This window comes from Motacilla alba, chromosome 8 (genome assembly GCF_015832195.1).
Source record: "Motacilla alba alba isolate MOTALB_02 chromosome 8, Motacilla_alba_V1.0_pri, whole genome shotgun sequence".
In the NCBI taxonomy this organism is placed as follows: Eukaryota; Metazoa; Chordata; class Aves; order Passeriformes; family Motacillidae; genus Motacilla; species Motacilla alba.
Window position 1 is genome coordinate 10,587,643 of NC_052023.1, and position 17,254 is coordinate 10,604,896.

The following is a 17,254-nucleotide window of genomic DNA, read 5'->3' on the forward strand; positions in this document are numbered from 1 at the left end:
TTTGTCAAGTTTTTTCCATGTTAGCGCTCTCTGTATTTTTTCAGATTTCAACATGTACAATATAAAACCATGAGAAAGTTAGTCTGAGACATGAAAGATACCCACCAATGCAATACACTCTCACTGCTGCACGGTGCTCGTGTGAAGGCCACCCTCCCTTTGTCCCAGCAGTGCCTGCTCCCCCAGCTTTGGGTCAGGAATAGCTGTTTATGCCAGGCTGCACATTCCTTGGGATATGATCTGATCCCATCCCCAAAGTGCCAAATGCATGAGGGGCTCATGTAAATAATGGCAGTAACTGTCAGGGCACACAGAGTAGCAATTTATATGGGGAACCTGTACAGTACCAGTGATGTGGAAGTGAGTGATGGTCTACGCTGATTTTCTCTCAATCTACTCAGCATAATCCACTGCTGTCCAGCAGGGCTCAGCCTGGCAGCCTGGCCTTTCATCCAAATTTGTGCCCAGCACAGGTGACTGCACAACTGGTCACATCTAAACTCCCTTAACTGGGCTCCATATGCAGACTAAAAGACGGAGACGCAGAGAAAGAAAGCAGGATGCATATGACAGCAACCTGGCACTGCAGGAGTGTGTGGCCTCTGGCCAGACACTGAAGTGGCTGCTGCTCAGCCTGCTTTCCCCAGGCATTGTGGGAATAATTTTTTAAGTGCCTCCAAGTGCTCAGATTCTGCTGGTTAGTATTGCCTGCAAGAAGGGAACTCTGCTCACAAACCATATACCAAACTAAAAAATGTTAACCCCTTTGCTTGTAATGATCTGAACTCATTTCTGCCTGCCACGGTTGAAAATGACCACTGAGAGCTGCACTGAGAATAGCTGGTGAAATTGCCTTCTCCCTTCTTGCTGGTTCAAGCTGTAGAGGTCAAACTCAGTTTTTCTTATCATCAGAACAGAAGAAAAACTAATGTGAATCAACCACTGCCACCTACATTATTTAGAAGGATAAATTGAGACTGTAGCATAAGCCTATATGTCATGGGGAAAAATGAACTTCCCTGGGTTCTGCCATATAATAAAAATGATGTACAGAGCCCTCCCTACTGTTGCATTAGTGCTGGAAATGAGGCTTCAGCTAGACAGAGAAAGCTCATTTGCAAAAGTCTTTCCACCTACTAACAAAAGGACCTGCCAGCTTGCCTGGCCACAGCACTCTCTGGACACCCGCTGGCTGAAGCCTACAGAACTCTGCTGCTTGATTCAAGGAAAACCAGTGAATTTCTACATCCTGTCTGGGAAAAACATCTTCAAGCAGACAGCAGCATGATAGGCAGTGGCGCAGGACAAAGTTTCCCAGCATTGACAAGATACAGAGAATCAGAGAATCTAGAATTGGAAAAGACCTATTAGGTTACCTCGTGCATCCCTGGGGGCCAGGGCAGGATAGTTCCCTGTTGTAAATGTACTCGTCTTGTGTCCAATTCCATTTTAAATGTGCCAAGTGATAGGTCTTTCACCACTTCCTCAAGGAATTGATGCCACTGCCTGGTTATGCTCTCTGTCAGGAAGATCTTCTCGGAACTCACCACATGCTACCCCCCCTTTGTAATTTCTGCTCATCATTCCTTGGGCATGCATGTGCTGCAGAGCTCATTCCAAGTGCTTCCATCAAGCTTGTCTGGGAAAAGCTGTCTGTTGCAAAATATACCCAAGCTTAATAAAAAACCCAGTTGGCTGGGCTGGAAGCAGTGTCAGCTTCAAGTGATAGTAGTGTCTGCCTAGGAAAAAAGTAAGATCCCTAGATAATTCTGCCATAAACATACAACCCTTTTAGCCATTTAATATATATCACTGGTATTTTTTTACCCTTTATACTCATGATCACCATGCCTCTTAAATGTTAATCAAACTGTTTTTCATCTTTAGGGACCTCAATAGCAGAAAGAAAAAAGAAAATTAAGAAAATGAGAGGAGTTTCAAAAGAAATGTTGTTATTGCCTGTCAACATGGACCAATTTCTAGAATCATACTATAAACATGCAACGTGTCAGCAACTGCCTACAAACTGCTCAGAGATTGGGCAAGGGAATCTGGGTTTGTCTGGGTTGGCACAACTATTCAAATTATGGTGTGTCAGGAGGAAGACAAGAACCCAGAGCAGAAGGAAGTTAACACAAACCTTTCATATGAAACAGAAAGAAAACAGGTCCTGCAATAAATCATCATTAGACAAACATACAGATCCTTCAGCATAACTGACAGCCAGCAGAAACTGGAAGGATCATGGTAAACTGATTGCAGTCAGTGGGGCTGTAGGGGTTTTCTTGAAGGACAACTTGTAACTCAGTGATGGATCCAGGAAAGTGTATGGTGTCTCAGAGTACAAAGATTTATGAATAAAGTTAAAAAGCTCAGACATTTCTGGAATCAGAAAGCAGGAGACAGACATGCATCTGAGACTTGGGAAAAAACTTCCTATAAAAGGCTCTCAGCCCTAGTTCAGTGATCCCAGAGAAAGAAAGACATCATCTCTTGGAGGGTTCATGTCTAGGCTGGACAGGACACATAGAGTACAGGAAATTTAAGAGCTGAGTTCTGAGTAGCATGTTTCCCTGAAATTCATGGAAGCTGCATCCAAAGACGTTCAAAAGCGCAGTGAATTCTTCGCCTTGACAAGTGCAAAGGATCTGATTTCTATTCCTAGCCCTGTCAACATCTCATAATCTTCTGCGCCTCTGCAAACCAGGCTAAAAAGGCTGATTTACTTTTATTCATTACTTTGGGATTTATGTTGCATAAGTTGTTGAGTGAGGTCTCATTCACACAGGATGTTACTGCAGACTTCTCACATGGACTCCCCCAGTGCTCCCATGCCAGGTGCCTTGCTCCCACTTGTGTGGCTGAGTCCTGACCTGCAATCAGACAGCAGGGCTTTGGGGGATGCATGAGGACCATCTACCACCAGGACATGGATACAAGCACACAGAGGAGCAGTGAACAGCTTGTTTGGGAGCTTGGGGGGCTCTGCAGCAGCATGTGCACATCAGAGGGAAACCTGTCCCTGCTGAGCACCACTTGACCCCTGCTGCTCCTCTGCAGCAGGGCTCCGGAGGAAGAGGGGAACAATTCCTCACCACACTGCCATGTCATGTCAGTCTTGCTTGTGCCTCAGACCTGCTCCTGATAACACATCTCAGCTTATCAGAGAGCTGACAGCTCCTGAGAAAAACCCGTGCCAGGGAGAACAGTGACAAGGCAGAGTTTTCTAGGGCTGAGGGTAGGAGTCAGCCTTGCTGACTGACAAGCATTCCTTACTTTATATTCCTTATTCCTCTTTACTCTGTGCTGGTATCTCCTCGCCAGCCTCTCCCTTTCCTCTCCTGGCTTTTCTTTTGCTCTTTAACTTGGGCACAGACAACAGCCCCTTAGCAGCTTTCCAAGATACTTATCTATTCAAATATACTTGTGCTCAGGCAGAATCATTAGTTGCAAGTGACAGTGGTTAAAAGAAGCATTTAAAAAGTGCTCTGCACAGAGAAAGCATGGGGAAGGAAGATCCTGATAAGGGACGATTTTTGGCAGTGCTGGGTACTGTTGTGCCATGGAGGGCTTGTCACTCTCTTCTCCAGGTGACAGCCCAAATGTAAAAGGCTTTGAGCTGCCATACAAATTGATCTCTCTGAAATCCTGCTCATAGCTGATCGGGAAGCTTATGCTTATGCTCTCTTCTGCCAGAGAGCACCACACGGAGCCAAACACCAGAGCTCCTGCGGCACTGCTTTTCTGTATCAATTCAGACTGGAGCTCTATCCCCAGCAGTGAGAACAGCTCTTTTTCTCTACCAGGACATTCACAGCCTCAGTCCTCTGGGCTCACAACCGAGGGACTGACTTTTTGCCTTGGTTATAAAATCAGACAAGGAATTAAATGCTCCTCTAAGCACCCAAGAGTCAGAGAAACCAGGCTGCAGACACAGCACTCATCTAAGGAAAGGACTTGCAATGCACATGCAATGAAGCCAGCTACCTGACTAGGGCCCTTCCTCTCAGCAAAGAGGCAAATTTAGCCCACCTGCACACTAGAGCACATGGCTATCCTAAAACCCTCCCTTTTCTTTCCCTTTGCTTCTCATCAGCTTCTTTCACAAAAATACTACCTGACTTGTCCTCCAGCAGTATTCTTAGCACCCTCTTCAGCCAGCTCCCTCTTCAACAAGTGCTCAGATGTGGGTCTCAATCCCTTTTGCTAAAAATTTCCTCCTAGGGAAGGAGAATTTCTCTAATAAAATCCAGAGAGCTGTGCAGTAGGGTCAGAGACAATCCCAGACCAAATAAGGACTCATAAATGTGAATATGGTGGACAAAGAAACAATGTGAAGCCCTGACAATGGGAGAGTTGGACTGTGACATCCTGGCTGCTGCCCGAGATAACAAACACTTGCTGTGGGAGCTGTGAAAAAGCACCAAACCATGTGAGAGTCACTAAAAATGAAAATAAGCATTTCCCATATTCACTATTTTTGGTAATTTATAACAGCAGCATCTCCCAGCTGTTCTAGAGGATTGTACCTAGCCTCCACAAGCTACTGGCACTGCCAAATATGCAAAACAAGGTAACTACAAATGTATTTTCATTGTTAGTGTTCATTATGGTTATTATGCCTGCGAGGATGGGGATTGGCATACAAGGGGACTGTTCTGGATGGCAGCACTGCTGAGAAATCACTCTTCTGAGCACCAGAGGCAGCTGCTGATAGCACCTGATGACTGCCAGGAGCTGGACTCAGGCAGAGAGGGAGGAAAGGAGACCCAACATTCTCGGCAGTGTGAGGCCTCCCCTTAGACAGGAGAATTTCAGGATGCTCTGATCCCTCACTAGCAGGTACAGGGAATCTCGAGGGACTCTGCCTCAGAAGCAAAACTACAGCACTGTCAAAAGCACAGTAACACCTCTGTGTGCTTCTAAAGGGACATGAGTCAATCTGAATGTGACAGTAAGAAAAATGGCATTACAAGCATTTCCAAGCACTACCCCACCCAGCCTCCTCCTGACACTTCTCCTGCAAGCAGATCTCATTTTAAAATTGTTTTTCTTTTGCTTTCCTTTGGTGACTGGAAAAGCTCAAGAAACAGGAAGAAAATCCTATAATACACAAAGTACAACCAAATGTACAAACACATCCTCAAAAAGAGACAGCAAAATTCTTTTAGCTTCCTCTAATCTCTTTGGATAGCTTTACGCTCCAGCTCGCAGGATAGCGTTGAAATAATGGAGCTATATTTAAACCAGTTCACTTGGGACTGGAAAAGGTTTAGCTACAGCTACACAGAAGTCGGTGCGGGTGTTTACCTGGCTTCCCAGACAGCTTCTGACACCCAAGTGAGCTGATCTAAAGTTAATTCAGACAGACCTCTGCTACGCTGACGTCTGCAAGGAAGAAATACTCTTATGTATAGGAACCTCTGATATTTCCTGTGGTGACAGAAAAGTAACAAATAAATCTGACTGGGAAGGGATAATGCCTGAGATGATGATATTTCTTTACCTCCTCATGTGTATCCAATCTAGTGCCTGCTCAGTCCAGCACCCACTAGAAACACAACTGCCTTCTCCTCTCTCTGACAGCCCAGAGCAGGAAAATGCAGGCAGGTTTCACAAAGGGTTGAGTGAGTTGAATTGCAGAGAAATGCTGGAAATGAACATCTTACATTCTACTTTCAAAATATAAATGGGGCAGAACTTGCTTAAACATGGATTTGCTGATACTATCTGTGGGTCATCTTAAGAAGCCAGCTCTTGCCTAATCTGACAGGCATTTGCCAGCTCTGTGTCTTTCAGATGAACAAACAGTGATTTCAAGATTAAATTACTATCAGGAGCAGTCCCAGAGGGGTAAAGAGTGAAGCTACAAATGGAAATTCTGAATTACGGATGGGAGTTCCTCCCATTTAAGGGGAGCCAGAGATATCTTGGACAGAAAGGACCAAAATATGTGCGGGTAAGGTCAAAAGAGTTTGCTTAGAGATAAAAATCTCTTTGTGTTTGGTAGAACATCTCAGGTCATCCTCTGTCTAACCACATGCTGCTCCTTCCGGGTGGGATTGCCACCGCTCTGACAGAAATTGCTTGGATACCATCCCAAGAACTCCAGACACACAACTCCTAGTGACACAGTCACAGCAGCAATGAAATCACACCAAAACCACCCCTTCCCCCCAAACATTATTACCAAAAGGGTTCATTTAGAGTAATTAGTTCACCCTTCCTTTCAGACCAAATTAATGGATTCCAAAGCATCAAACTTACCTTAATGAGGAACAAGAGTGCAGCTGGGTATAGAACATGGCAGAACAGTCACTTCTACATGGACACAACCTCACCATCATAAAAGCACTTTCATCTAATCTGTCGTTATCTTTAGAAATTCAATGACCTCCATTTTAAATAAAAGGCATCAGGCTGACAGAAATCCTCTAGGAGAAGCCAGAGAGCAGCACGTGGCTTCTGTTTGCTCTCACAGAAATGTCATATTTGACATTCAAACAGGACACATATATTTTAAATAATGTCAAGAACACTCTTAAAATACCTCATCAGGACTCAAACGGGGGTGGGAAAGGGGTGGGGGTGCGGGAAACTTATGTTTCATGAAATGGATGGTTCTTTTCACAGAGATGCCATCGGTTCCCAAGCAGGACGTATGGAGCATCCATGTGGTTCTGGTGCTGAGTCACTAATGTCATCAGCTAGGACGGGCATGCAGCAAAGCGTGCGGGGAGGCCCTGCGATGGCTGCACGCTCAGCGTGCTCGGCCGGGAGCTCAGAGCGGATGGCGAGTTAGCATTCCATCTGTCACTTCATTTTAGCATTTGCAGTAGAAATAGGAGATGAAGAAATAGTTTTAAGGAGTTTGTAACATCACAGCTGTCAATCTCCGGTGTTCCAAAGGGAGGAATGACAGATACGTAAGTCCATTCATATAAAAATAAGGTTTGCAGTCTTCTTCCCTGACCTAGATTTGCTACAAAGGCAACTTAATGCAAATACGTATCAAACACCAATTCGCATTTACTCTAAAATCACTTAACAGGAGCTGAAAACATTAACCCCCAGCAACAGAACCAGTTCCAAGATTATTAACTTCCAGCAGTGATTCAAGGAAAAGGGAGAAGGGGGAAAACTGAACGAACAAGGTTGTGTTGATTTATAGGTAGTAGTCATTCTGTCAAGAAATCCAGAGGTCAATCAAGAGGGGTAACCAAAATCACAAGAGAATTCAGAAGGGCCTTAGCACATAACGCTGATTAACACACTAAAGTTAATCTAAAGAGACAGCTTTGAGTGTCTAGGCTAGAAAAAACAACATTCCAATTGTAAAGTCATTACTGGTGCACACAGGCTGTGAAAACTACTACAGGGACTGTGCACCAGACTGGGCTGGGCTGTCAAACCAGGGCTGGGTTTAATTAATGAGGGTTTAAACAGCCAGACACGCTTTTGATTTATCAATTTAAAACAAACCTTAATGATGCAAAACAACATCAGAATGTCCAGCTCAAAAAGGGGGGTCTGGGTCAGTGGTTCTCCACTATGCCATCACATTAGAGGGTGAGTGCACTTAAAAGAGAAACCTGAGGAACACAAATGTGCCTCTTATCCCAGAGTCACGTTTGCTCAACCTTTCAAGAATTTTCCTCCTTCCATTTATAGTTTCATGACCATCAGCAGCAGCACAGATGAATTTGACTATTCTCTTGTGAAAATGTTACCTCTATACACTTACACCAAAGCAATCCATCTAAAACCCCCGAGACACAAGACCTCAGAAGGTCACAACTGTGTGGGAAGTACAGAGACTTTCAGGAGCTGCAAGAGATGTCAACTCTCCTGTGGTGGAGGCCTGGGAGCATTTCCCAAACTTTTGCAAACTTTCCGTTGAATAACCCCCTTTCAACAGTGCAAAATTGCAATGGATGAGTCTACAAGAAATCACGCTAAAACCCAACTGAAATAAACACACCAGTGGGAGAGTGCAGATGAGCGAGAGCACTGGCAGAGTTAGGGCTGAGAGTAAAAGCTGGAGATGAGAAACACCGGAGGAGAAGGGACAAGGCAGACAGGAGATGGAGTGACGTGACAACTGGAGGCACATTTCAGCATTCTTACCTCTGATCGGTGTACCACCTGGTGAGGTAATTTGAATGCAAATAAGATTAGAGAGAAGCATTAGTACAAAGAGGAAAGGAAGAAAATTATAACTAAAAAGCAGAAAGTTTTTTTAAAGCTAGAATTTGTATTAGCGCGACAGGAATAAACAAAAAGAAACTGATGTGCAATAAAAGTCAGAGTGACACTCTCAGGAGGTTAGTAAAGCTTATTGCTTTCAGGAGTGCAGCATCCAGCCCTGCATCTTGCTATTAAAACCCCCACCCTCAGGAACAGGGGCCAAACTAAGCTGCCAAGGTGGCACTGCTGGCTGGCCTCACCACTTGCATTCACCCACACCACTGTTCAAGCAGTTGAGATGGAGGACACTTTGGGGAGATGGTGCAGTGCCCCTTCATTCCTCATACAGAACAAGGAGGGTGTGTCCTGGGGCTGTGTGACTGTGAGTGTGCTGGGCAGGACGGGTGGAAAGCACATGGTTGCGGGCACTCGGTGCAATTTGGCTTTGAGGTTAGAATGACCAGTGGGACAAAATCTGCTCACTTAAAGACATTAAACTAAGAGGAAAGTGTAGTAAATCAGTTTTGAATCATTCTCCACATTCGAATAACCCTTGCATCGGGTTCCCTCTGGCAAAGAAATTGGTGTCCTGCAGAATTAATGTTACATACAGAAATATTTCAAAATGAAGTGGTTTCTGGTAATGTAACAATGGCACGCTAGCCAGACCTCTGTTGTTCCTGTCTAATTTGGATGTTAGCAGAAGAAAGGAATCCCTACCCTCTTTATAAGGCACTGGAGATAATTTTACATGCTGTAATGAAGAGTATCTTATAAGGAGGGCTTCTCTGGGAGTAAGGTTAAATTATCCTGTTGCAATAATCTTTAAAGGTTCATTTTATGAGGTCAAGGTATTTAGCAAGTGGAGGCTCCACTGGTCAGTGTCTTGAGTTCAGTGTACAATCAATACTGAAGCATGATGGAGAAGCTCCAGCTGGGCAAATTGGCAAGGAACCCTTCTAATTCCCACTTTTGTCCCCTTGGTCTTAATTTGCACATATGAAGGCTGTTAGTATAAGGGAAAGATTCATGCAAATTTAATCTGTAGGCAGTTCATGGTATGTGTTGGTTTTATGCAGATTTGTAGGATCTGAATACCAAGCACTTACCAAAGAAAACTGAGGAGTTTAAACAGACAGAAAAATAGGGTTAAACAGGACACAGTGTGTCAAATCATGTTCAGTGTATTGATTAATAAATACCAGTATGCATACAAGAGTGTCGTGTATCTCAGATTTACAGCTCATTCCATTATCCACAACAATGATCACCCAATGGGAAAGAAAGACAGAAAAGATTTTCTGTAAATACAAAGAAGGCATATTTTAAGCACATTTAACTTGCCTCTTAAAAAGTAATTACAATATTTATACTTATTCTTTTTCTTTTCTAACTACCCTTCCTTTAGGCAGAGTCCCTTTTTTGAAGTAGGAACGCAACTCAAACTACTCATTTTAGCATTTTTCTCTGCCAAGATGACATTATCCCGTTTTAACTTTATGTCTCATTATATTTTCTGATGCCTTCTATCCAGAGATGACTGAAGCATCAGGAAAAATCTTGCAGAGACTGAAGTTGTGGGTAATCTCTCTCTTGGAATAATAATTTGATGCTTACTTATGTATCTTAGTAACTACTGCTACCCTTAACAGAACAATTATACCCAGAGATATTTGCATGGAATAGCACAGCCATGGAAAACAGGGTTATTTCTCTTTGCCTGTTTGGAAAGTTTGCCAAGTGATAGTTTTGCCCTGTTTGGTCTAGGGCATTCCCACTCTGGTGTACTGTGTGTCCCCACCCCACCCTACCCCACCCCTTCCAATTTCCAGAGTTAAGAAAAGCATCACCACCATGTGTCACTTCCCATGGGAATGGTGCAACAACTTTGAGTACAAGCCCAAGAGGCCAAAAACATTACTTCCTTATCTCTCATCTGGCTGAAATAGGGTTTGTTGCTCTGTCTAGAACTAAAAAGATTTGCAGGAAATCTTTTTATCTACTCCCTGCAGAGGCTCAACCCTTTCTCTATTATGCAATTGTCCATACAGAGCTCTAGAAGCAACTGCATACTTGAAGCAGATTCCCTAAAATGTTAAATGTGGCCAGCTAATTTTTTTCATTAGTTAAATTCCAATCCTCCTAGCTTCTGAATGTCATCCAAATTTTGTGGGAGCAACATAGAGGTTTGCTGTATTTACTGCTGTGTTTGTTCCATGTCTCTCTCACCTTTGCAAAGTTAAGACATTCACTTTTCATTCAGAGGACATCGTTTTACAGAGTGTGCACAAAGCTTTTCAGTTGGACCCCAAATTTTCTCATCCAGAGGAAACAAATGGATGTTTCCCTTTATTCTTCACATCATATGATGATTCATCTCTGGCTGTTGTCCTTTCAGGGTGGCCCTCAAAGGGACAAATCGCAGCACACAGGCCACAGAGTGCCAACGTAAGAGAGTCCATCAAGTGATGAAGGTCCCATCACTCAAATGGTTACTGGGGCCAACTTGTGCCCTCTGATCACCAGGCTGCTTTATGCAAAGGGCACCCCAAGATCAAACTTCAAACCCAGTTCCTTGTGTTTGAAAGGTTTGAAATACTCATAAGAAAGGAGAGTTTACTTTCTCTTCATGATACCAGACACTGAGAAACACTCCCTACATTCACCTCAGTCAGGAACGAGTGCTGGCCCTGATATTCTCTGTGTACTGGAAGCATCCAGTCAGACACCCAAAGCAACACAGGATGATACACTGGAAACCCCCCGGGGTTATTTGTGTCAGTATTTCCCAGTGCAGAGAAGTTCTGTTGGAGAAGGGACTTCACTCTGCTGACAAACTCACCACAGGCTTACTGACACACCACTTCCTTGTAGGAACCTAAACCACCAAAAAATCACTCCAAAGCAACATCAGCAGAGAAACCAAGGCTCGTGCTAGCAGCAACTGAGCACTAGAGCAGTGCAACACAGAATCCCAGAGAACTCTGACAGTGCTTTTGACTACTTCCTAGCATAGGTTATGGGGAAACTCTTCTGAAAAGTGAAAGACTATCTGCCACCAGATGCCACCGGGAGTCTGAAGGTATTCCACAATTGCTGTGTGTACCTCACACAGCAACACCCAGGTGTGCAGTTAGGTTCTTCCTGGAGACAAAATTTTAGGTGTCAACTGGCTGTTGTTGGCCACTATATTGCTTCAACCCTTTTCCAGTCAGTCCTTTCTGAGAGAGCATCCATCTTATGTGGGTTGCCTCATCCTTTTGGATAAAACCACCCAATCTCCATTCTTTTACGTTGTCCTTACATCGTGTCCCAGGTCAACGCCTAACTGATGTCTGGACTTGAAGCTGTACCTTGCTAAGAGCTGAACATCTGCTGGATACTGACTGCTGGCTATTATAAGTGAAGCAGGATGTGGACATCGTGGCCACTTCACTGGGACAAAGAGGCACCACCTCTTTCTGCCTGTTAGTTCTGTGCATGTTGGGTATTCCTTTTGCTCCCAAGTAAGTAGTGTTTCTACTGACAGGATCAAGCCCAAATGAAAATACTTGCTGGTAACACTGAGATCCCAAATGCAGCAAGGTGATATGGTGAGCTAGCTCCCACTGCTTCTGTGTTAGAGGTACCTTCACTTTTCCACAGACTGACTGAAGTCACCTGCAGAGTCCTCTCTAATACTTTACTTGCAGTTAATTGTCTGGAAGTGCACTATGATCTAGGGCATGGTTCTGTAACTGAGTTAATTGAAAGTGATTAAAAGAGAATGATACTTTTTGTAATACCAAGTTCTATATTAGATGAAAGATAATGTCTTCCGAATTTCTGGAGTTTCCTTACATGGCAAAAACTTATGTTAACAGTCGCAATAGCTATTTATTCTGACATTTTATTCATAGGTTTTCTGAAGAGCAAAGTGGAAGAGCAATTCTTCAGCTATGAATATCACTGGAGACATTCAAGAGCTTTGAGAGTATGAATTCCAACCGAGTTGCTTTGAAGTCCTTTAGGAGCTTCTAATCCAAGAATCTGAACAGAAGAATTGTAAAGCATCAACACAATCTGATCTATACTGAGAGAGCTTCCACCACATCATTAACTGATTTTAAAACATGGTTAGAGGTGCAGCATTGGCTCTGGCTGCCAGAACTCATGTGTCATCACTTGCAATACTACAGTGCCTGGACGGTTTTAAAATCAGTTCAGCCAAACAAATTTTAAATGTGTTAGCATGCTAGGGAGGTTTCTCAGCCCAGAGCTGGCCTTAGATCCTGTGTCACTGACTGAGAGGCAATGAGTGAAGCTACACACCCCAGGGGGAGAACAGGGAGTTGTCCTGAGTCACTGCACTTGCAGAACAGCAGCCTCCCCACAAGAGGTGGGAAGTATTAGCAAGATGAACAAGGGAGAATTTGCTGCAACCAGCATGAGTCAGAGACCTTGCTTTTGCCTTGATCTAGGAAAACAGAGATGAAACCCTGTATTTTGTGTTTATTATTTATATTTGTGTTCTCATCTCTATAGCTATTAGCCTAACATTGACTTACAAAACTACCCAAGAACTGGTCTTAAAACAGAATTGAGCTTTACTTGGGAAGAAAAACCTAAGCAATAGTAAGAAATAGTTTAAAAATCCTCCAAATATAGAGTTATGCTGTCAGAAGGTGTAATAAGGACAGTGCATATACACACATACAGATATAATTGCTAAAAGAAGGAGAGTAGGATACAAGGCAGATTTATAAACTGTCCATTTGCTCCTGACAAAAACACAAGTTTGCTTGGGTTAAAAAAGCCTATGATGGTGGCTTGGATGTCTTAAACCACAAACTCTAGTACTTTGACTGAAGATGAACAGAACTCTGGAAACTGATGTTCAGAGCCCCCTGGGGCACATGATCTGACTGCATGCAAGTTCAAAGACCTGCCTGAAGCCCCCAGAGCACTGCCAGCCCACATAACTGTGAGTGTCAGAAGAGAGCACCTTTCCCAAACATGCTGCTTCTTTACCTCTAGCTATTTATGCCATACTAGGAGCCTGAAGAAACAGAATCATCCCTCAATCCCCTCTCTACATCAGACTCCAAAGCTGCTTTGACCTTTGTGACCTATATTTGGTACATATGAATACTAATATATTATGTACTCATTGAAGGTCGGACACTATATACACAGTACTGGGCTCACAATGTGCTGCAGCTATTTTAACTATATTACATCTGTCTTGCTTTTATTGGGTTTTAATTAAACGAAATTAAATGAGGGTATATTAAGATTGAGATAGTATAAACTGACATTCATGCAGATATGCCAGCCTGACTATAAGATATGATCTTAATGGAGCAGAGACTTTGCTAACTATTAAACTCTACCATATAATGAGGCATCTACTTAAATACTCTTTTCTTTTAAAAGCAACTCTGCCCAACTATGGTGTAGTGTTAGAGAGCTCAATTAACACCTTGCAGAATGAATGGGAAACTGCCCAAGCCATCACATTGCTCATACAGGGTGCTGCAGTCATCTAAGTGGGACTCAGGCACTTCAAAGTGCAGGCTCTACTTTATGTCCATTACAAATACAGAAAAAAACCCCAAATGCTAACAGGAGTTGAATCTCTGGCCCATGAGAAGCTGCAAACTTCATGCTCCCCACTCATGCCAGGGTGGAGCAGAGCCTTGGTGAATTTTGGCATCATAGCACCAGATCCCTGAAAAAAAAAAAAACTTCATATTTGGAAGTCTCTTGCACTGAACTGTAGAAACCTCCCATACTACATTAGAGAGCTAATCAATTTCTTTTGTGAGTCTGAGGATGTGTGTTGCTCATTGATTTCTAAAAGGTTCCCTTGACACCTCCCTTGGTAATTACTGTGTCTTCCGCAAGCAGCCAGCTCAAGAGTTTGAATCCCAGGTGAAATATTCAATTGAGATGTTGCTGAAGAACAGCAAATAGGAATCAAAACTTGGACACTGTGACAGGCTTTACTAGTTTGTTTTTAAACTTTCTATCTCACCAAACTTGTGAAGCAGCTGGTAGAGAGGCAGCCAAGTGCCTGTGAAAAGGAGGCTGGAGAACGTACAGCAAGTGCATCAGAGGCTGCCTTGCTGCTCATTTATGGTAATTTCTGATGCTGATTTAGTCAGCTACCAAGTGAAACACATCCATGTGCACTTTCCTATTGCTGCTTCCTAAAGCTTCTCAGAATAATTAACAAGTGTGATATTTTCTTCCAGCACAAACAGATCAAGATTAAACCATGCTGTGGGGGAGATAAGCTAAAGGTCACTGGGAAATTTCATAAACTATAAATGCATTAGTATAATTAGCATTCACTGGTACATCAAGGTGGGATCAGGAGTGTCAGGCTGGGTTCTATTTTTTGCTGAGAGTGATGTCTCACTTACCCACTCCTCCAAGTACAAACCTACTTATCATCCAAGCATCATCAAATGTATGCAGAAGGCTCCTGCTATGGAGAAACGTTTCAAGATGTTCACCTTGGTTAGAAGATGGTGATTCCCTGGCAGCAGCACTTGTAACAAACAGCTTTTGAGTGCCCACAGATAATCATGGCCAAGCAAGGCAGTCTGCTTCATATTTAAGCATGAGACCTCTCCAGACCAAAGTTATTCCAGCTCTGGTCCCTTCTGTACTTTGTGTAGGGCACTGGGGGCTTTCTCCCCAGGCTAAAGCTGCTGCGTAGTTGTGCTGTGCCTTGTTGAACAGCCACTCTAATTCACACTGCAGAGCTCCACTTCATCACTGAATAAAGCAATGTTTTACTTTTTTTAATTCTCTAATGGGCCTTACAGTCCTGGGAGACTGAACAGTGCAGTAGAAAAACAAGAATTCCTTGCTGAAATGAGTGCGTTCTTAGCCACCCCCAAGAAATAACCATCTGTATTTCAAAAGCTAGTATTTGGCTTGTCACACAAAAGAATCAAAAATAAATAGTATATTTCAAAATTGTGTCCACCTTCCTTTGAAATCCACAGAATTGCTGCTTTTTGGATTTTTCTTTATGCTTGTGGTGTCACATAGAAGGGACGGCAATGAGCTCAACGAAAAGCAGAGCATCGTCCTGCAGAGTCTGTATAAGGAGTAAAGTTGCAAATGACCAGTGATGGCAAAATCTCAACCAGTATCTCATTATCCTGATTTGCACTGTGCTCCTATTAAAAACACCTGAGACCCACTGAGTTAGTAGTGAAATGTCTGAGCCTACCAAGGATTTGGGACAATATCAAGACGGTCTACTGAAGAAAATATCCAGGTGATGTTCCAAAAGGCACGTCCACTCTAATAGACATTTTAACAAGCCACGGTATCCTGCCAGAGAGGATCAGCTCTAAAAACTGTTTTTACATCGTAAAAGAAACAAGCTCAGAGCAAATTGACATTTGGGTTTAGAATTGCATTTCAGGGAAAATATAACAGCAGCATGTAAAGAGAAAAGGGAGGAAGAGTGAGGGGGCTGGGAAGGCTTACTTGCTTCGCTACCTTACCCGAGCGGAGTTGCTTGATTCGCCCATTGCTGGTGGCGGTGTCGACAGGCAGGAAGTCCTTGAACCAGGAGATTTCGGGATCAGGGTTACCACTGGCAGCACAGAGCATCGTGGCTGTGCGGGCCTTTTCCACCACCTTCAGCTGCGGGCCCATGTCAATGGTTGGGAAGCCAGCTGGGAGGTGGTCTTCTGCAAGAGGAAAAAGCACACAAGGTTAAAGAGGAACTCTCCAGCCTAGCAATGGGATACAGTTGCAGTGACAGCAGTGCCACCCTACAGCATCTGTGCCTCTGCTGGAAAACAGCAGCCTGACTTCCCTACTGAGAAGGTTATCAAGCCCTTAAAGCACATTAGGCTCTGTAATGAGCATTCATTACACCAATAGAAGCTTCCACTAAATTTAATTCCATTTAAATCAATTGCCTTGGGAAACGTTCATAATTTTCATTGATACGTAAGTTCCATCCATTGTTGTTAATAATTCAGTAAAAGCAGGTATTTGACTTTTTGTGGGAGGACTGAGTTGAAGATAACAGACAAACACAAAGCCAAATAGTTTGAGGCATCTTGAAAAACAACAACTAAACAATAAAACCCCTTAGAAAGGTCCAGAGAGGCCCTTTTTTCTTTTTTTTTTTTTTTTTTTTTTTTGACTAGCATCATTCTGTCACTTTGGTAGGATCAACTGTAAAGTTTTTCCTCATGCCTCCAAATCTGATTCCAAAGGCTTTTAGAAACTAATGAATGTAAAGCTAATGAGCCACACTCTGCTCATGAGCTGCCTGGCCAGACTGTGCTGTGGCAAGCTCCTGGTGCATTTTCTGGGCTGTAGAAAGCAACAGAGACGTGCAAGAAATGGCCAGTGCATGCTCTGGCATGGCTTACTACAATACTGTGAAACAAAGCACCCCCCTTAACCACTGAAATCATTCATACAGTAGGTAGAAAAACAGTTAATTGGGTTTCTTGCTGCAGAGCACGCTCAGGTAGGCTGGATGGAATACATTAGGCAGCCTTCACTGATAAGCCAAGGCATGCTCCAACATCATCATTCAATAGCAGCTGCAGAACTGAGCTCACTTATTCATTCTGTGGCAAGATGTGCTGTATTCTGCTAAGCCTGAACTGCAATCAAAAGAACATACTTTCACAGAAAAAAAGAACTTGAAGAACATTAAGAAGCTTTTAAAGCACCAGAAACTCAATTATTTTCAGTATGTTTCTTTTTTCCCTGTTTTAAGGAACCTTAAGCAAACTTCTTTGGCAAATCCGATTCTGCAAGGCTTCCAGCCCACCACAGTGTTTGAACAAACAAGACCTCAGCATGTTCCCAAGTCCCAGAGGAGTCTGAACTTGCTGTAATCTGATTTTTCCTGCTATCACTGCACATCTGTACTCCTCACAGGAAGATACCAGCAATAGGTCACCTCAGGTGCTTCCTTCTACCTCTACTGCCACACCTGCAGCACGAACATGGCCTGTGGTAGCTAATCTTGCATATGTCTACCTAAGATCTCTAGAGAATTCCCAGGACCCTGGACTTGTTTGCACATCAAGAC

The 17,254-nt window shown here is 43.3% G+C and overlaps 1 protein-coding gene across 19 annotated transcripts in view; it reads right to left on the minus strand.

Moving 5' to 3' along the window:
- PTPRF (protein tyrosine phosphatase receptor type F) overlaps positions 1-17,254 on the minus strand; it is a 376,703-nt gene that overhangs the window by 91,099 nt on the left and 268,350 nt on the right. For 12 of the 19 annotated variants that reach the window (XM_038143940.1, XM_038143941.1, XM_038143936.1 and 9 more), the window contains 2 exons: positions 15,696-15,884; positions 8,128-8,145 (listed from right to left, as the gene is read on the minus strand). In XM_038143940.1, coding sequence (XP_037999868.1) covers positions 8,128-8,145; positions 15,696-15,884 — 207 coding nt within the window. The remainder of the gene's footprint in view (positions 1-8,127; positions 8,146-15,695; positions 15,885-17,254) is intronic. The other 7 variants (XM_038143942.1, XM_038143932.1, XM_038143928.1 and 4 more) reach the window with 1 other exon arrangement.